Genomic DNA, 21,027 nt, shown 5'->3' on the forward strand with positions numbered 1-21,027 from the left:
TAATACTAAGTCATCCCTTCTAAATGCATAAATTAGATCTTCATTTATCCAAAGCATGCTTATGTTTTCAAGAATTAAAAAATTTCCCTATTGCATTCTTTATGTACTTGGCCAATTTCTGAACAGTTTATGATTTGTATTGCTTTGTGACTTTATAGATAAATTTAGATAATATTTAATAATATTTATAGATAAACAGAGATAATAGTTCTTTAAAAATATTTTCTAGTTAGTAATTGCTAATGTGGAAAAATATTGATTTTTATATATTGATCCATTATCTAGCAATCTCACTGAACTCTCATTACTTCTAATTATCTATTGTTTCTGTTAACATTTTTAGGTCGATATTTATGCCATCTACAGATAAGGACAGTTTTATTTCTATACTTCTAATCTTTACATCTGTTATTGGTTTTTTTTCTTTATCACATTAACTAGGACCTCCAAAACTACATTAAATAGTAACAATGGTATTAGTTAATCTTGACTTAAGGAGAATTCAATTAAAGCTTCATGCTGCATAATCTTTGCTAAATCTTTTTGAAGTTTCTTTTATATGAAAAAGAAGCTAATTTTTCTAAAATAATAAAAATCTATACTCAGCTAACATTAAATAAACCAGAACATTATTTGCTTAGATTTGAGGTTTAAGACATTTGTCAAGGTAGAGGATTGTATTTTATTCCAAGTTAAGAGCTTTTGTAATTAACTTTATCAAATGGTAAATTTTATAGCTCTGAGATTTATACTTTTATACAGTTATTTCTCATCTACTAAAGAACTATACAGGAATCTCAACCATTGAAATTTCTCTTTAAGCAGAATTCTAACATACACAATTTTTTCATAGTTTTTCAGATTGACTGAATATGAGTTTTCATTGTACTCTTAGATTTAGCAAGCTACTATATTTTATGCTTCCTTTTACATCTATAATCATAAAAAATAGCCTATATCTTTTTTTATATCTTATTGGATTTTGAAATCCATGTTTCTCTAACTGCCTTGAAAAATACAATAAAATAACTGAGTAGCTTTCAATCTTCTTCTACTTCTTCTTTCTCCCTCCTTCCTCCTTCTCCTTCTTCATCTTTTAATAAGTTGTTAGGACAGAATATTTGACTGCCACTTTGCACTTACACATTTTAAAAATTAAATATCTATCCAGCCAGTCATGATGGTGCACAGTTGGAATCCCAGCAACTCCGGAGACTGACACAGGAGGTCATGAGTTCAAAGCCAGCCTCCACAACTTAGTGAGGTCCTAAGCAACTTAGAAAGACTCTGTCTCAAAATAAAAAATAAAAAAGGTCTGTGATGTGCCTCAGTGGTTAAGTGCCTCTGGGTTCAATCCACAGTACCAAAACAAATATATCAGTAGATAAATAAGATAAATAAAAATTAAATACCCAAGTTTTTGATTTCTCACACCAGTTTTGACCCTTTATAGGCTTCTTGAAATTTACTCATTTCATCTGAGTTTTAGAATTCAGTAGACAAAATTCTTCAAAAGACTTTGTAATCTTTACTGCATCTCTCACTATGTTCCCCTCTTTGTCTTAATTTTTCATCTCCTCTATTTCTTACTCAGTCTTCCCAGTGATATATTAGGTATTAGATCTAACAACCCCATTCATGTTTCTATTTACCACTATTTATTTTTAGAGTGCATCATCAGAGTATATCTGATATAAAATTCTACCTGGGCATACTTTCAAATCCCTCTGGATTCCTAGCTTCCTACCCACTTCACCTCCACCCACACAAACCCTGTCTAGATTTGGGGTTTTGGCTCTGGGTTGCTATGGATAGACTTTCTCCTTATCTATTCTTTGATTAAAACTACCACCCCCTTTTTTGGGGTGGGGGAGGTACAGGGGTTGAAACCAGGGGCACTTAACCACTGAGCAACACCCCCAACCTTTATTTATTTATTTATTTATTTATTTATTTATTTATTTATTTTTATTTTCAGACAGGGTCTAACTAACTTGCTTAGGGCCTCGCTAAGTTGCTGAGGCTATATTTGAACTCTCAGTCCTCTTGCCTCAGCCTCCTGGGCCTCTGGGATTACAGGTATTCACCACCACACCTGATAATTAAAGTATTTTATTAGAGACAAAAATAAGCTATTTCCCCCAACTAGTTAATCACCTTCACTTTTCATGGCTCCAGAATTTGTCACTGCTAATTTGTGTACTTAATCGAAGTTTGCAATAACTGGTTTTGTAAAGCAAATTCCCTGAAATCTAATATTCCTGAAGAAGGTTGTTCGGGAATCAGACCTTCGTGTTTGAATTACAAGTTGATCAGATATAGAAATATTAGACACAAATATTTGCTTCCAACATATTTTAAAATATTCTTCCACCGTCCTCTCACATGTAGCATTGCCTTTGAGAAGTCTAATGTCAATCAGATTTTTGTTCTGTGGGAGAGCTGATCTTTCCTTCTAGAAAGTTTTAGAATGGTTTTCTTTCTTTATGACAGTTGCACATTTCATTCTATGTCTTAGAGTTCATTTATCATTTTATCTCCAATTTGACACTCTATGAGCCCTGTAAATCTATGGTGCTTTATCTTTACCTCTGACTCATTTATCTTCATTACTTATTTAGGCATTTCCTCTGCTTTTATTGGCTTTCTAGGGCACTTATTACCTAGATGTTAGAATATGAACTGTCCTCCAAAACCTCCAAATCCCTTGACTTATTTTTCTTTTAATGTTTTCTTTCTCTTTTTTTCTCCCCTTTATCTTCTCAAACAGCTCCTCGATTGGATCTTCCAGTTCATATAGTTGTATTTAGCTGTATTTAAAGCCCATTTCTTCTTACCTACTGTATTCTTACTACAAATTATTATCACGTTGTCCATACCTAACGTTTCTGCTTAAGTTGATTTCTTATTCTTCTTCATGTTGTTAATGTCTTTCTTTATGTTCTTAAAGTTGTCATGCTTAATTAAAATCCTGTTCTAATAACTGCACCAGAAGATCAACATCATGTGGCCTGTGGACTTTCTTCCATGGGAATCCTACTCTTCAACGAGTGAATATTCCGTCCTGTGGAATCATGTTCCTTTGGGGTTCTCGGCTCCTTTTACTGGCCATGTGTATAGTTGAGAAGGACCAAATCCATGTGAGTGGACAGGTAATGACTTCTGTATGGCATTACGGAAGAGAGAGCAAGAAGATAACTGCAAAACTTTCTTCCAACTATGTTCATCCTCTCTTTTTTTGGTATTGTTTGGTCTGCCTGGTTTGGGGAAGGTGTTGATTTGTTTTGTTTTGTGGGGGATAATTCTGGTCTTACTGAATTAATTGGGAAATGTTCTTCCTCTTCTATTTTCTTGAAAAAGATTATATAAAATTGATGAAGTAGTCGTCACCAGTGATGACACCTGGGCCTGGAGCTGCCTTTTTGTGGAGATTTGAACTACAAATCCAAATTTTCAAAGTCAACACCATCCTCTTCTGGTTATTCCATTTCACCTTGAGTGACCTTTGGGAGATGGTAATTTGTAAGACATTTCATCTAGATTGTCAAATTTATTTGCATAGAGTTGTCTGTACTAGTCAATAGGTTAGGGATGCAGGATCCCCCTTTAGAAAGGCAGTGAATTCACGTGGAACAGAAATATGACCTATGATAGTCGTAAGACAACAGTATGAATGTTAGAGAAGGACCTCATACATCGAGGATTTGACCTTGTCCATTTCAGATTATAGACATTGGACATTTAAATTACATTGTCCCAAATGTTTTCAGAACGTCTAATTATAATTCCCCTTCTGGTGACCATAAGGGAGCCATATAATCCTCTCAAGGATTTATATATCTAACTAGCCTGAGCATGCAGGCCTTCCAGGCCCTGGTAAGGGTTTTCAATTTTACTCTAGTTGGAAGGCAGAAACCATGGTAGAGAGAGAGGGGATGAGATAAGATCACGTTGCATTATGAAAAGATCACTCTGGTTAAAGGAGAATGGACACCAGTGGAGCCTAGGGAAGCCAGAGGCAGCACCATGACCCCACCTCTCCTGGCCATGTGGCATGAGGAGCCACAGAGCAGAGCCACATTTGCAAAGCCAGTCTGTGATCAACCTAATCTGCCACGAAACTGGATCTTCTGATGTAAGTGAATACGAAGAAAAAGACAAGCTATGTCAGAACATTCCTCCGCTGTCAGGACACGTTCAGCAGAACTCTGAAGAGAAGATTCAGAAGTCCTACCCCACTTGCTGGAGGGTAGGAGGCAAGGGGCCCACAGAGCTCTGGACCTTTCTCAACAGCTCAGCATAGGATGGACTCGGCAAAGCCATCTGCTGTTCAATTGATTCTCCACTCCCAATACCTCCTTAAAAGCTTTGCCCCCTCTCCCCCGGGTTCCCACCACTCCCTTCTGAACGGCGTCCTCCATACAGTCTCACCCCATGTAATTGCTTCTCAGCACTGCATAAGAATGCTCTTTCTTAAAAATAACCTTAAAGTTCATCAGAGACTCTTCAACCTGTTGCCTTCTGCAGAGAGCTCAACTCCTGCACAGCATGGTCTGCCCTGCTGACCTCCCCTGCCCAGTCCTTGGTCCCTGGTGCCCTTCATCCATCCAACCCACCTCGCGCTTTGTCTCCTGCCGCATCTTCAGTTTCCCCCGGGGGCTGTGCACTCCCATAGGCCTGGAGCACCCCCTCCACCAACGTGGGACTGAGTCGACATCAGATAGCCTTTCTGATTGGCACTTGGCAAGCCCTGCCCCATGCCAGCCTTTGCAGCCCCTGCCTTCAGTGCACGCCTACCTTGACGCTCTGCTACCACACCCCATGCTGATCTCTATCCCAGAGTGCTTAGGACTCAGAGGACATCTGTTTCTCCCACCAGAATGTGAGAATTGGAAAGGCGGAACTGCATCTCTTTTCTTTACATTCCCATCTCGTAGCCCAGTATTTACAACCTAAGACATACTTCCTATATGTTTGTTGGATTTTCTTATTTAAGAGAATAAACATGTAAATGAGTTGGAAGATGCCACGAGAAGGCCAAGGTAATAGATGCAGTTCACACAGGCTGATCTGGTCACCTTGCCCCATCCATGGTCTCTGGCTGCTCCCAAGAGTCTAGCGAACTACTTGATAAATGTGGGTCATTAATTTTAACATGAGGGGACCAGGTGAGAGTCAACCGCAAACTCACTTCTAGAGAAAAAAATCAAAGTGCTGGTCGACGAGGTCACTTCGCTGCTGGTGAAAAGGAATAACAATTTGATGGAGAACTGGTGAGCCACACACTTCATTCTGCATTTACAGAGAAACCTGTTGAGGCTGCTCTAGGGGAAGACACTGATGTCACAGCTTCAGTCCTGAAGAGGAGGCCAGAAGAGCGGGCAGCGGCAGGTGCTGTCCCCAGCTATTCAATCTGATCATCTTAAAGCCTGCACCAAAGACACAAAAGGAGTAAAGTCAGGGACAGAGAGCTTCCTCTTCCTCTTCCACTCCCGCTGCCGGGGGCCACCTGATTGCACTGTGCGTCACGTAGATGGTGGCTTCCACTCAGCATTCAGCCCAGTCTGCTGCCCAACGCAAACCAATTTCTGAGCAATTCTTCGGGCAAGTGCCCTGGTCCTGTTGATCTCACAATTACATCTGGAAACACTTAACCATGAGACATGTCAGCGGACTGGCCGCTTGGTACTGCTTCCTCTCAACTTGGTCATCGCCACAGCCTGTGCTAAAAATAAAAAAACAAATTTCTTTGTCAGGCCAGGCTCAAGTTATTGCGCCAAAGGGAAGAAGTCTCCCAGATCCACTCTTGGTACTAAAATTTCTACCTTTAGAGAAATTGCCGGGATAATGTATGTGAGGTTAAAGGTGAATTTCTAATGTTGCTCAATGGAGTGGCATCCAGAGAGCCAGGAATGATGGAAATCGGCCCTGACAGTCTCCTAAAATGGGTGAAGGCCCAGCAACATGCTCATGGAACCAGGGAATTATTATGTTCTCAATTATTAGCTGACCAAAGATCCAGCGACCCTGAGCAGAAAGAAGGGGTAGGATCCAGGACATGAGGATCAAACACAAGGCTAACCAGAGCCTCTGGTCCCCTGTCCTTCCCACCATATCCAGTCTAGATCTTGGGACCAGCAGCCCACTCGGGGCACATCCACCTGGGAACGAGAATGGGAAGGAAAGGGTGAGAGGCAAAGAGGACTCCTCCCCTTGTCTACCAGATCTAGGCAGGGAGACAGGCCCCAGGCACCCTGTGTGTTTACCAACTCCACCTCTTGGCCTCTCCGAGGAGAAGAAGAAAAAGGACAACCTAAATAGTGGATTTCAAACCCAGCTTGTCTTCAGGCTCATCAAGGAGCTTTGGAAAGACACTGATTCGGGACCTAGCCCTTGACATGCTGCTTTAGTAGATCTGTAATGGAACACAAAATCTGAATTTTAATGAAGTTCTCAATTTGAGAAACCACTGATGAAGTTTCTCTTATCCGGTGAAAAGGAATAACAATTTTATCAAAGACTGGTGAGTACAAAGCAAGACATGGGCAGTGTGGAAGGCTGGATGGGGCTGGAGAGATGGTTTTGTAGACAGCTGTGTCTCCCCAAGTTCCCAGGATGTGGAAACCCCAGGTTGCTGCTCCTGACAGTTTGTAAAAGCAAAACATTTTTTGATTGTCTTTCTACTATTGCCACAGACTAAATCACAGTAAATTGAACCTATAAACAAACAAATGGCCTTGCAATTTGTCCAGGGTAAGGCAAGTGCACCCAGCAGCTAAGCATCAGTCTCACGTGTATTTGGTAAGTGCCTCCACCAACCACTTAACACAGGGGTCTCAGAAGAAAGAAAGCACAGTCTATGCTTCCTCTCCAGAGGCACAATCTGGAGCCCTTTTCCCATCCAAAGTTTGTCATTCCTTGGACACTTTTATCTGGGGACCAGCTCCCTCAGGGCATATACCTACGGGCAAAGAGATTTTATTCTTCTTTCAAACTTGAAAAAACCTAATCCAAAGAGGCATGGTGGCACACACCTGTAAACACAGTGACTCAGGAAGCTGAAGCAGGAGGATCACAAGTTCAAAGCCAGCCTCAGCAACCTAACAAGTTCCTAAACAACTTACTGAGACCTTGTCTCAAAATGAAAAATAAAAAGGGCTGGAGATGTGGCTCAGTGGTAAAGCACCTCCAGGTTAAATTAGAAGAAGGAGGAGGAGGAGGAGGAGGAGGAGGAGGAGGAGGAGGAGGAGGAGGAGGAGGAGGAGGAGGAGGAGGAGGAGGAGGAGGAGATTTAATGATGAAACCGTCCTTCATGGGAAAGGACTATTATTGCATAAGGCAGGTGTAAGGTGAAGGCCAAGAATATTGTGTGTTGATCTTCTAAAATGAGAAATTCCGTCAGTGAGTTATAAGGGGCGAGAGGAAGGCAGACGTGCCAGTTGCTGCAGAGACCAGGTCAAGAACAGCCTGAAAGCCTAAAAGCAATAGCAGTGCTCCCAAGGCAAGAGGGAGAGGGGACAGCAGCCACTTGCAACTGTCCCCTGCAGTGGAACTGTAGCCTTGAGAAATGGGTGGGATCAAGAACTTCTGAGACCTGACACACCAGAGACGAACACTAACAGGTTTCCTGCAGCTATTAAGGAAATCAGTTTTAAGGAGTAAAGATTTAATTTGAGCATAGAACCTTTTGAGGCAGCTTTAAACTTTGAGGTTTTATATGATTGTGAACCCTCTGCTGCGTGGAGAGATGTTGAGCTCCTGCCAATTACAGCATCCGCTCTACTTCCCGTTTTAGTAGCATCCAAAGAGTGCTCTACTTGGGGTCTGAAAACTTGCGTTCGAGTGGCCTGAGTAAGCCATGCGATCCTTCGGAGCACACTTTCCTTGTCTGTAAAGTGAGCCTCTCAATTTTACTCCTCTGCCTTCCTCTCCAGTTTCTCACAAGAACGAAATGGAAATTTGAAAAGCACATGCTAAACTTATAGAAACGGAGTGCTGTTCCCTGGTGTGGCCACACCTGAAGTAGGTAGTGGGGATGCCCTGAACAGTGCTGTGACAGTGTCCACACTGCTGGACAGTAACCTGCAGCCAGTCCTTGTGCTGAGTGTGAGTGCATCTCCAGAGGGGCCTTGATGCAGGCCACCAAACTTCAGCAGTCTTCCTAATGATCTTCCTGATAATCTCAGATGGGGCTTTAGATGACAGAGATTTGGGTGAGGTTGCTATGTCACCTTCCTTCTGAGACATGCTGTCTATTACCTACCATCTAACTTTCCAGGTGGTAGGATGTCACACCTGTGCTGTACTAGTTCTACCACTAGGAGGCACTGTAGTAACTGACCTGTGAAGCCCTCCCCAGCCTCTCCAGGGCTGCTACAGTTCGAGGAAGCCCATCACTAGCCCAGAAGATCACTGTATTTACAGAGCACCCAAACCACCCTTCCTGGCACGGCTATCTGTGCCTTTAACTTGCTCTGTCAGCCCCTGCAACCCAGAAGGCTCCTCCAGTGGGCTTCTTGATTTGCCAGCTAAGCACTAAAATTTGTTCCGAAGCTAAACTCTCTAAGACACATGATTTAAGCTTCTCTTTCAGCTAATTAGATATTGTTCTACAAATTGGGCTGTTCTCTCTGAAAGATGAGCTGCAATTTACTTTCCCTGCCCTCTCCTTAAACTTAAACTGAACTGTAAAACATGGCCGTTTGCTTGTTTAGTACAATCAGGAGATTATTTTGTGCAAGGAATAGATATCCATCTTCTTGCTAATGCTGAGCTTGTTTGGGCATTCCTTAATGGCTGCTATGAAAATGACGGAAGCTTTGCTTAGATCCCTTTTGCCCTTTTGAAAGGTGGACCCCATGGTGATTTATTGGCGCTCGTGCATCTGCGATAATCTCCTGAGTAACTGATCACAAACAACTGCATTAACACGTCTTCACTCCACAAGGGGGGGAGATCTTCACTGCCCCCATTTTACTGATGAAGAATTTGATCTCAAGGAAGTCAGGCCATTTGCCGACATCCAAACAGCTAGGTATATAGAGAAGCCAGACAGTGAAGCCAACACTTTCATCCTCAGATCCCTTAAATCTATTGCTAGAAGAATCCAGTGTCAGGTGAAGAAGAGGAAGGCAAAATGATGTGGAGCTCGGTGCCCACACGGCTCAAATCCACTGCAGATTTCTTACAGCTCTGGATAAACTTCCAACCCTGAGGTCCTTTGAAACCTTCTGGGGCCTGGGGCTCTTGGACACAGTGGGAGAAAGGATCTTTTCTGGAAATCGCCTCTTTTATTGTGCAGGGGGCCGAGTATTCTCTCACCCTCAAGACTGTGCCCAACATCTGATGAACGGAGACGCTCTGAGCGGAGTGTACACCATCTTCCTCAATGGGGAGCTGAGCCAGAAGTTGCCGGTGTACTGCGACATGACCACAGACGGCGGTGGCTGGATCGTAAGTACACACAGCTGCTCTCCTTGCATGCAGATGTCCTTGGTGTCACAATCTGCCTAGCTCAGCCTCTGTTGGCCCAGCGTCACTATCCATCTGGCCATCCTTTCACCCACACCTCCGTGTTGTGTTCAGTAGCCCAGTGGGAGATTTAGCCAGGCAGAGATGAGGATCAGCATATCCAGGCTGCAGTGACGTGGCCTGAGGAAGGGCCAGGATGACTGCCTTCCCTCCTGTCCCTTCTGCAAGGAGAGCGCATGCAGGAGGGTGCTGGGGAGAGGGGTCGTGGCCAGAGCCCAGGAACCTGCCTGCAGGGGGGCTGCAGCTGTAATAAAGCACGAAGGAGGATCCCCTCTGTGTAAGAGGAGCCTCCCTGGCCAGGCAGTGAGGTCCCTTCTCTCGGAGGGTCGCACTGGGGGGTGGGGGCAAATGAGGGACAGAACTGGAATGGCCACCTCCAAGGACCTTCCCTGTCCTCCTCCATCTCCGGAGGCTGATTCTCTCCCAGAATCCCTCAGGGAGCACCACTTACTGTCACGGCCCCCTCCGACGTCTAACAGGCCGGTACAGAGCTGAAGGAAAGGGGGGGCCTCCCTCATGGCCACCTCTCCAAACAGGCCACCGTGCAGATGGAGCAGTAGCTGCCTGGTGCAAGATGGAAATGGCCTCCCCTCCACCCTCTGCGCCTCCCTCACCAGCACTGCTGACGCACAGTGCCAGATCCTCAGGGCGCAAAATGGGTGGTTTTGGAATAGAGTGAAATGGTGACTATGCTCCTAACAGCCACTCTCGGGAGGCATTTTCTTTTATGTTTCTGACATATCTGTGCCTCCTTCTTAAAGCATAATTGGAAATTGAAGCCGAGGCTGATGTATTGGAGGTTAAATGAAATTAGCACTTAAACAGCTCAGGATGTGAATGATATGCAGTTGCTTTGGCTGCAATAAGACGATGACAGTTACCAGATGATTTGAAGCTGCTTCTGTTCCTGTGGAGAGAAATGCTTTCTACCACACTCTGTGATACAAAAGATTAATTTGAGAGTCAGACCTATTTCCCCTGACTATTTGGGAGCTTGATAAGTGTCCTGAATCCTTTCTACATGGTAAGGGGTGCAAATTGGCATCAATGTCACCTCACAGCCTAGTCACCAGGGGCCTCTGTGCTGCAAGGAAGTGTTGTGAGCATTTCTTCCAAAAGCTGCAGTGTGGATCCTGAGCTCTGTTCTGAAACCTTCCTTATCTGGGCATCTTCGCCATTGCCCATACGGGACCCAGTTGCACCAATTTATTCAATTTTATTCGCAGTCGCTTTTCCTGATCATCTCCCCCCTCTCGCGTTCCCCTTGATCTTCACAGGTATTCCAGAGGCGGCAGAATGGCCAAACTGATTTTTTCCGGAAGTGGGCGGACTACCGCGTGGGTTTCGGGAGCCTGGAGGACGAGTTTTGGCTAGGTAACGCCTGCTTCCCGCTTTTCCCTGGTGTGCTGCTCTGGCTTTTGGTGCAGCTCTCTCCTTTCTGCGTCCATCTGGAATCATCCGGATCCCGTGTCTGCTGTCTGCTGAGCAGCTGACAGCTTGCGGATTGCTTTCAGAACCCCCTGCCCTGTTTGGCTGCACTATTGATCTGTTTTATCTTATTGTGGTGTTTTCCTCTTTGCTCCGTCTCTTCCCATCCTCATTAATAGTCTCTTATGCTGATGGGTCTCGACATAAGGCAGCTACAAAGGGAAGGAACTGCTAGGCAGGGGAAGGGGCACCGGGAGCAAGGGGCGGGCTGGCCAGGGAAATGAGGCCGGTCGCTCTGCTTGGTTCCTTGGAGCATGTCATTGCCTGACTGGGAAGGAGAAGGAAAAGATGAAAGTGCCATTAGAGGTGAGCGGCAGTTTCTTGGAGGTCTGACGCAACAGGAGGTTTAGATGGAGAGCTGGGCCAGCCTGAGAAGGTGCAGAAACACTGGAGCCAGGCAGGGGACCCAGTGTCTGTTCATGATGCCCACATCTCCCACCTGGTTAGATTTCCATAGCGACTGAGAAAGGCCGGCAGAGGAGAAGGCAGAGAATCAAGTTCCATATTGGTGGTCTCCTCTCTTCCTCCCCTGCGCCATCTCATCCAAGCCTCACCATCTGCCCCAGATGTCCAGGTAGCAGCCCCTGAACTCCCGGGCCTCCCCATTGCCCACAGAGCCTCCGAATGATCTTCCTCACTCCCATGTCTGAGCAAGGTCAAGCCCTCCGTGAACCCTTTACAGTGACTCCCCCTCACACCCAGAGGAGGGGCAAACAGCTCCCCCACAGAACAAGGCCTCTCCAACCACCCCTGCCTATCACACTGTGTTTCTGGCCAACTCCAAACTCCAGATTGCTCTCAGAACCACTGAGATGCCTCTGTAAGAACACTCTCAGCCACTTCTCCCCGCAGGCACTCGGGTGTCCAGCCACCTATATGCAAAGTCCAGCTAAGCACCCCTTCCTCCATAGGACCTGTCCTGACCATTTCCTCACCTGTCACCTGTGGAAGAACTGGCTCTCCTCTCTCTGTTGTGACCCAAATCACAACATCCCTATCCCTTTCTGCCCTCTTGACTGTACTGTATAAGCATTGCTCTGGGCTGGGCCCACCCCTGCACCCACCCCATACCCATCTTCCAATGCCATTGCCTGTAGCCATGCCTGGGGATAGTAGGTGCCCACAGTACAGATGTCAATCATCAGTGATAACCATTTAGCGAATATCAGATAGCTAAATCTGTGCTTGCCAATGTAGGTAATAAAAAAGGTAAAAACCATATAAACAAATTGAGAAAAAAGTCAAATAGGAAAATGTGCTTACCTTTTTGTGATATCAGAGATTGAACCCCTGGTACCCTACCACTGAGAAAAATCCCTAGCCCTTTTTATTTTTTGAGACAGGGCCACACCAAGTTGCTGAGGCTGGCCTCAAACTTGTGATCCTCCTGCCTCAGTCTCCAGAGTTGTTGGGATTACAGGTGTGCACCACTGCACCTGGCCAAAATACACAGACCTTGAAAGCATTTGCAAATACTTGGGAGGCAATCCTGATGCGCATGAATCAGTGTATCCATAAGCAGATAGGACTTACGTTTCCCAGGCCTAAGCCAAACCAGTTTCCTGGGTTTTTGTCAAATCTGTGAAATATATAAAGTATCAGGAACTCAAATTTTCTATGTATCACTTTTTTATTTGGTTAAATCTATTTGTTAAAAAAAAAAAAACTTTACAGCGTTGCCAAAAAAGGAAATCTGGTTATCATGTGTTATAAGTAAAAGGAAGCCTCAAAAATAAATGCAAAGAAAAGAAAGCAATACTGTTAACTGAGAGTTCCACCCAGGGACTTTGGGCCCGCTGTGGTTGCTGGTGGTGGTGTGAAAATGGAGATGGGAAAGTGTTGGGTGTTAAACCACAAAATGCTAGAACCAAACTGGGACTGGGAATTGAGGCCAGGGTCAAGGTCAGGTTCAGGGTCAGGGCTCCTCCTTCAACTCTGAAGAAGGACTGAGAGAATTTGGAAATACCTTTCCCCTAAAGGTCAAGGTTATTTCATGCCTGTTTGAGTCAGCTTTTTTGCTGCTGTGGTTAAAGATGTGACCAGAACTATTTTAAGGGAGGAAACGTTTATTTGGGGACTGTGGGTCAGTGACTCAGCAAACACCAGTCAAAGAGCCTTCCACTTGCAATCGATGTAAAGCTTTAAATCCCAAACAGGATAAAGAAGCCAAAAGATGTGGGTGACCTTCAGTCAATCATTTCACCTCTCTGGACTTAAGCTTTCCCTTCCACAAAACAAAGAGGTCGGCTGGAGTAAGTTCTAATTCCCTCCACCGCTGCAATTCTTTGATTCTAAATCATGGCACACTCAGATAGCTATCAGATGTCCCAGCAAAGCAAGAAGAGCCCAGTTCAGTTCGCAGATAGAAATCAGAACTCGGAGGTCACCAGCAAGGCAGGGCAAGGCGTCAAATGTTCAGGCAGAGAGGTCAAAATCAGACCATCCTGGGGCAAGTGGACAAGAAAATATCTCTGAGAAGATATCACCATGTGGGACCTGGACTCCACCCAAGCTCTGAGCTTGCAGGGCTTTGCACCTTCCAAGAATACATGAGCCCGAGGTCTGGCGTACTTAGAGGCCAAGGAGATAGCATGTGTGTGTGGGGGGGGGGAACTGGCCAGGAGACCAGCAAAGAGACAGCCATGCAAGATATAGCAGGTAGAGCAGAGAGAAGGGAACAGAGACAGAGAGCAAGACAGATGCTCCTGAACTTATGATGGGGGTTAAATCCAGATAAATTCATCATGAGTTGAAAATATTGTCCGGTGGGAAATGCATCTGCTCTACCCAACACCCCAGCTTAACGACACAGTACAGAGCAGAGCACATATCATTTCCCATTGGGATCAGCTGGTGGCAGCTGAGCACTGTGGCCCAGCATCGAAAGAGAGAGAATACTCACAGCAGAGCACTAGAGACCCAAACCGAAAGCACAGTTTCCACTGGATGCATACAACGTTCACCCCACTGTAAAGTCAGGAGATGGTACGATGAGTCACTGTTAAGTCAGGTGCTACCTGTACTCCCTGACCTGGGTCTGGTGATCCCCAGAGGCCTGGAGGCAGACAGAGAAGGGCCAGTGTGATGAAAGATGGATAGAGCCCCCTCTGCAGACTACAGGACATATGAGGACGTTGGGACCCCTGGGACGCTCCAGAATTCCTCTGATGAGCGATGCTACCTCCTGCTTCCTGCCGCCCATGCCACAGGCTTCCCGGCCTGCAATGCCGCCTGTCCTTTTCTTTCCATACCATGACTTGGCATAGAAGAGGGCAAGGGACAGGCCAGGAGACCTGAGGCTTCGGGTGTGTCAGTTATGGGGTCAGCACTGGGGGTCAGCACCCTGTGCTGCCTGGTGGCCCTCGTCAGCAGCACTGGGCTGGCCTCTTTACAGGGAAAGTAATCCAGCGGGGACTATTGGATAACAGCTCGAGAAGCGCTGAGGGCAGAAGCAACCTGCATGCCCTTGTCTTCCCTGCACCGTCTGTGTCAGGGTCAAAGTCACATTTCCCTTCCACTTCCAAAGCTGCCTGAGGCCCTGGCTCAGGGCACTGTCTGCTCTTCTGCACAGGGCTGGACAACATACACAGGATCACGTCCCAGGGCCGCTACGAGCTGCGTGTGGATATGCGAGACGGACAGGAGGCGGCCTTCGCCTACTACGACAAGTTCTCCGTGGAGGACGGCAGGAGCCTGTACAAACTCCGCATCGGAAGCTACAATGGCACTGCAGGTACCTGTGGCCCCAGGGGCGCTGGGCATGCAGCAGGAAGGCCCCAGTGACCTAGACCTGAGCCGCATGGGGGAGGAGCACCACCCACAGAGCTCTCTGTAGCCAGGGAGGACGGCTGGACCGCGAGAGTCGCTGGCTCTGGTCTCAGCCCTGGCCCCTCTGGTGACCTGAAACCAATTTATCAGGACTTTGGTTTCCTCATCTGGAAAATCATAAGATGTCCGTCCTACTTCACAGTGTAGACAGGAAAAAAAAAATCAGTAAATGTCATGAAAGTGCCTTTAAAAAGTTTTTAGTTAAGAAGTGCAGTGTGAGAGGGAAGGCTTGCTTTCCTTAGCTAGGTTAGCCTGTGTGGACTCTTACCCAGAGACAGCGGAAGCAGCTCTCACCTGGGTAGGATCTCCCCTGCAGTGACCTAAGACAACCTTTGAGTAATGAAAATAATACAGATCCCCTCACTCCCTGAGATGCCCTCTCATCCCATCAAGGAGCGAAGGACGGTCCCTAAGTGTTCCTCGTTGGCCATGAACATTGCTTTCCTTCCTCCAAGAGAGCCACATGCACCATCAGGTTTTCCAGGTAGATTTTTATGGCATTTCTACCAAGCAGACAAACCCGCTCCGGGAGCTCTGTGGCATTAATAGTTCGATCAAGACACAGCATCAGTCTGCTTCTCAGGCTCTGCCAGTCTGTTCCTTATTTCCTGTTATAACATATTTCATAAAGCCTGTCGTGCCAGATATTCTACTGTCTGGGACAGGGAGTTACTGGCTCTCATTAACTCCAATTTCAGGGCTAAGCGTTGGTGTTTAATTTTAGCAACATTTTTTATGCCTCTTAGAATTAAGAAGAGCATCAAGGCGTTGCCCTTCCAATTACTGCATCAGCTCAATTACTTCTGTCTTCAGCCAGGTATTATAACTCCAAAGAGAAGACGCACTTTCTTATTGTTGCTGTTCCTATCTGAGATCATTCGCAATGGCTGTCAGACAAGCCCAGCCAAAGGTCTAATTTGCCACACTTTGAGCATAAAATAGCCATTGAGATGGACATATCAAACAAAATGTCAGACTAAATCATTTCAAAAATAACCAGATGCTGTTCACGCCCTAGGATTAGAGCTGCGCCTGTAGGAAAGCCATTCTAATCCCCCGGAGGAAGAACGGCAAGCCCTTCCACTTCTGTGCCTGTGCCCCCTTCCTCGCTCCTCTTCTGCAAGCCTGGGCTTCACCTGCCTAGCTGGGGCCAGCCCCTGCTGCCTCTGGCCAGCCCTGTCTCCCTGCTGGGCCCCCCGTAGGATAGAACCGGTGGGTTCCCTCCGACTCTCTGTGTCAGAGGCAAATCCTGCCATAGCTCTGCTGGTTGTTGTAAATTGAATATGACTCATTCTTTGCCTTGCAAAGAGGAAATCCTGGCTCCCTGCAACTGCTCCATCTAGGCAGCTCCACAGGCAGGTTCCTCCTGGACCAAGCAGCTTTCCGGGAGGAGAGGCCCCGCCCCTTCTTTCTGGCATTTTCTAACATTGCTCATCCCCTTGATGTTGCTCGATTCTACTGGTCCTAATGGCAACAAGCTGTGCTGAGGCTCCAAGTTCAGCCCTTTTCTCAAGGTACTAACTTGCCAGTGTCTAGGTGGGGCTCCACTTGGGTAAGAACGGAGGATTCCAGATTCCGAGTGAATCCATAAGAGGGTGTTGCACAACTCCTAAACGTTGCAGATACTCAAAGGAAGCATAGGACATGGCCTCCACAAGAACTAAACAGCCAACTAAAAAAAAGAAACAACTAGGAAGTTACTCACCACACCATGAAGGGCGCCCCCTTCCTATTTAAGGGGGGCTCAGAGAGGCAGTTGAGGAAGGCTTCTGATGGCTGCGGCATTTTGAAAGAGTTATCCATGGTCAGGAAAGCGCCCCTGGATGAGAAGCCATGGAAGGAGAAGCTAACGTGGAGGGGGAGGCTGCGGTGGGCCACGGGGCAGAGCGAAGTTCATAAGGAATAGAAAGAAATTGGTGAAGGAGGGGAGCCTGAGCCTCCACCGCCCCTACACTGAAGGAGCAGATTGAGTCTTAGCCTGTGGCCAGCGGGGAGCCCCTGTAAGTCCTGAAGATGTGACAGCAGTGTGGTTCTAGGAAGGTCACTGGATGAGCCCTACACAGGATAATGGAAATTTGAGCAAAAAACAGAGAGTCACTAGTGGCTGCTGCACAAAACCTAATTCATAGGAGGTGATGGGAGGCCTGGCTCATGTTGGGGCTGAGAGAAAGGTGTCAGTCTAACAGTGGGTCAGGAGAGAGGCGCCAAGACTTAGCTCATGTCCCGATACGTGAGATGATGCGTGAAGCAGAAACGGGGAGAGGAGGCAGATTTGTGGAGAATGTAAAGACCAACATCAGGAGCACGTCTAAGAGAGTGGCAGGCAGCATCAGAGCAGACACTGGAGAGAATGGTCCAGGGGAGTAACGGGGTGACTTCTAGGCTGCAAAGGGATAATCAGGCTAAGATGGTGACAAGGGTGGAGATACACAGCCAAGTCAGCACTAAAGAAAGGGTCACAAGACAGGAGGATTGGCCCAAGCATGTTTAAGACAAAGGATATGGTGTGACTTAGGAAAAGAGGACATGAGAAATGCTAAAAAACAGAAGGAAAACAGGAAGAAGACTTTTCTGCCTTCTCCAGGATTGGGAAGAGATGACAAAGAATAAAGTTATAGGTGGTGGGATTAGCTGCAGATGAGGCAAAATCTGAATCCTGGGTTAGAAGTGTAGCCCAGTAGTGAAGAACTTGCCCAGCATGCACAAAGTCCTGGCTTCAATCCCCAGCATTGCAAAAAACAAACAAACAAACAAATGAAATAAATAAACAAATAAAAACCCTTGGAGATGCTGAAGTGGACAGAATAGAGAAAATGACATGTGGCTTTAGGGACTCCCCCAGCCCCTGAGGTCAGCTTCCCTGTAAAATGAAGATCCACTGGCCAAGAACCCGGCTGTGGTGGGATGCTCTGGGGGCAGTGAGCAGACACTGTGGGCACAACTCAGAAGCCACAGGATCAGAACCCAGCCTCACAGCAAAAATCAGCTCCGGATGCAGCTAAGGTCATTTTAACTCCATCAACTGCATGAGTCCCCCTCTCAACAGCCCAGCCACAAATCCTCCTCCAAATCCTCCCAACCATTACACACAAATGACAATCTGACCCCCTCCCTCAAACCTTCAGTTCACATAAGCCCCCTGCACAATGTCCCCAACAAGAGCTCACCCAGCCCCCATGCACCTGAGAACAGAAATCTCACCACAGCTCTAAGATCTTGTGAACAGCTCAGATATTTAGAGAATTTCTCCCCTATGGTCAACCAAACATGCCTCTTTAGTCCATATACTTCCTCACAAAACTGTTGAATGTTTCTTTTTCTCAATAATCCATCAGATATTTGACAAAGGTGATCATGGACCCTGATGAGTCTGACATTTCCAAGATACAGCCCCTGGCCCCACCCTCCTGTCCTTTGACACAGTCCTGGTTTTTCCATCCCCCTGTTTCCTGTAGATGCAACTCTGGTTTGCAAGTTCTTGCAGCACCAAGTTCTGAACATGGGTTTGGGGCGTGGTCTGATCAGGGCTGGTGTCTGGCAAAAGCCAGGCTAAACCTACACAAGGAAGACCCAGAAAGGTCCAGTCAGCACGGCTCATCACTGTAGTGTCCCGGTGCCTGGAGGCAGCAGACGGGGTGTGGTGAGGGGTTGTGTGGATGGAGTTCTCAGCAAAAGGCCAGGGGACAAGGAAATGGGCTGGCGAGGGCAGCACGGCAGTCGCCACCCTGGGGTCAAGTGACGGGGAGAGCTTAGCCAAGCCAGGGGAGGGACAGAGCGGAAGGTACATGAGGGTTCCACAGGTGGGGGCCAGCTCTCCTGGGAGCGGGTCAGATGTCCTAGCCACTGTCGAGAGAGACAAATGGGACAGCCTCGTGGTGTTCTTCCTTGCAGGGGACTCCCTCAGCTATCACCAGGGACGCCCGTTCTCCACAGAGGACCGAGACAATGACGTGGCTGTTACCAACTGCGCCATGTCGTACAAGGGAGCTTGGTGGTATAAGAACTGCCACCGGACCAACCTCAACGGGAAGTACGGGGAGTCCAGGCACAGTCAGGTGGGTACTGCTCCGCCGTGGTTAGAGGTGGCCCAGAGCCTGGAACCCACGGCCCTCAGCTCTGTCTTAAATGCCCACGTGAGTCCAGCACTTCCTGATGAAAAAGAGACACGGAAGAGTCTTGAGAAAGAACTGCCATAAAGAGAACAGTAACGCTGAGTGGGGTAGAGACAGGCAGGGCAGGAGCCGGGGGGAGGAGGGGAACCCACACCCAGGAGTGGCACCCCCAGAGGCCTGAGCAGCAGACGGCTCCCACTCCATTTCCTTGTGGAGGGAGCTTGCCAGTTCTGGGGACGACTTCACAGGCTCAACTGCATCCTAAGAGGAGGCCCAGGAAGGGAGAGATCAGAAATACCAGAGTAAGCTGGTATTTCCGCCAAAGACTGCGTATGCCCTGATGGAGCTGGGTGGGGGGGGACAGCTGAGCCAACTAGGACTTCCCAGGTGGACACCGAGAGGCCACACGGAAGGAAACCCCTTGGTTCCTGGCAAACCCAGATGGTTAGCCATCCCAGGTGGAAACCCCCAGCCTCCCTTCAGGAGCAAGCAGTCTGCTACTGTCTTCAAAATGCCTGCACACGCTCAGGATTTTAAAATTCACCACCATCGACTCATGCATGCAACTCCTGAAAGCCAAAATGTCAAGCCGGCGATAAGGAATCACCTGCAACATGTTCCCAGGGAAGGCCAGGCCACCGGCAGGTAGAAAGGGAAAGTGGATAGAGAGTCCGCTCTGGCTTTATTGGCAACTCAGCCACAAAGCTACAGCTAGATCCACAACTTGGGCCCCCTGTACCCCTTTCTTTTCATCAAGGGAAGGGTGACCTGACATGCTTCTCTTTCGCATGCCCAGGGGATCAACTGGTACCACTGGAAAGGCCACGAGTTCTCCATCCCCTTCGTGGAAATGAAGATGCGGCCCTACAACCACCGTCTCACCGCGGGGAGGAAGCGGCGGGCCCTGCGGTTCTAAACAGTGGGCAGTTGATCTTCCTGTCATTTGTTTGTATTTTGTAATATGCCACAAGGGGGGAGGGTCATAATGATGTGCTTTGCGACATATTCAGAGTACTCGGAGGAGGCCGGGCGTAGCAGGAATCAGTGACTGCCACCGCTCCTAGTTTCTGCTGCCTGGGAGCCTGACCCCAGCTCCGTCTGCACTGGCCCTCCTCACCAGTCATCCCCGACCTTCCCCTCCTCTCCCAACAAGGAGGAAATGTGGGAAGTTTGCTTGAAAGACACTTTGAAGGCCCCTCGTGGAGTGCGGGTTGCTGCAGTGACGCGGGCCTTCTTGTTCGACCCTGCTCCTGAGATGCCTCTACCTTCCAGGTAGCCTTGGTCTGGCCATGGCCTTCCACCGGCCCAGAGAAGCAGCCTCAGCCAGGGAGCTTGGCCACCAACTCCCCTTCAGAGGGCAGAACCCCGCCACACCCTGACCGGAGGGCCGGAGTCCTTCAGAATGGGCCGAAGACCGTCCTCTCTGCCACTCTTACTTTTTAAGCACTGCGGCCTCTTCCCAGTTGCTTAGCCCTTTCCCTACCTGCAGTCCCCTTAGACCCCAAGGTCCCACCCACCCCACCGCTAATCTGGAATCAGTTCCCAAGGCGTTGCCCACTCCTGGCCCTGGGTGGTGTGGTGGCTGTGTCCCCAGGAGTCTCAAGCCACTGTCCCCACCTCAGGGCAGCCAGTCTATAGTTGCTTGGTGGCAGGAAGGAGAGATGGCTGTGTTTCCAGCAGTCTGGGTCGGGCATCGGGAGACAACAGGTTCAACGGGAAACACGGCCTATGCCCAGCTCGTTTTCTCCATTTCCAGTCTGAGTTGTCATGGACATTTTTAAAAACTTGCCAACAGAAGGCCTTACTTCTGTCTTCTGCCAAGCTCTCCTTGGTACAGGTGACTCAATAAGAGTCAGGAAAAGAAGTTGTAAGACCCGTCAGCCGTTCATCCCCTGGCGGGGAGTCCTGGGAGGAGGCAGAATGTTTGTTTTAGGAGGTTTTATTTTACTTAACTTTATTTTATTTTATGTTCTTCCTGTGGGAAACAGAAATGACCCCTGGATGAGTTGAGATCATGGGAAGTCTTTCTCCGTCTTCCTTGTTATAAATGAGCGGTACCAGGGGAGAC

General features: G+C 47.6%; 1 protein-coding gene across 2 annotated transcripts in view; it reads left to right on the forward strand.

Moving 5' to 3' along the window:
- Tnr (tenascin R) overlaps positions 1-20,380 on the forward strand; it is a 72,675-nt gene extending 52,295 nt beyond the window's left edge. For both annotated transcript variants that reach the window (XM_027934955.2, XM_027934956.2), the window contains 5 exons: positions 9,302-9,453; positions 10,809-10,905; positions 14,591-14,752; positions 18,739-18,902; positions 19,756-20,380. In XM_027934955.2, coding sequence (XP_027790756.2) covers positions 9,302-9,453; positions 10,809-10,905; positions 14,591-14,752; positions 18,739-18,902; positions 19,756-19,875 — 695 coding nt within the window. In that variant the 3' untranslated portion in view covers positions 19,876-20,380. The remainder of the gene's footprint in view (positions 1-9,301; positions 9,454-10,808; positions 10,906-14,590; positions 14,753-18,738; positions 18,903-19,755) is intronic.
- The last annotated feature ends 647 nt before the right edge of the window (positions 20,381-21,027 follow it).

Source organism: Marmota flaviventris, chromosome 12, assembly GCF_047511675.1.
Source record: "Marmota flaviventris isolate mMarFla1 chromosome 12, mMarFla1.hap1, whole genome shotgun sequence".
NCBI lineage: Eukaryota > Metazoa > Chordata > Mammalia > Rodentia > Sciuridae > Marmota > Marmota flaviventris.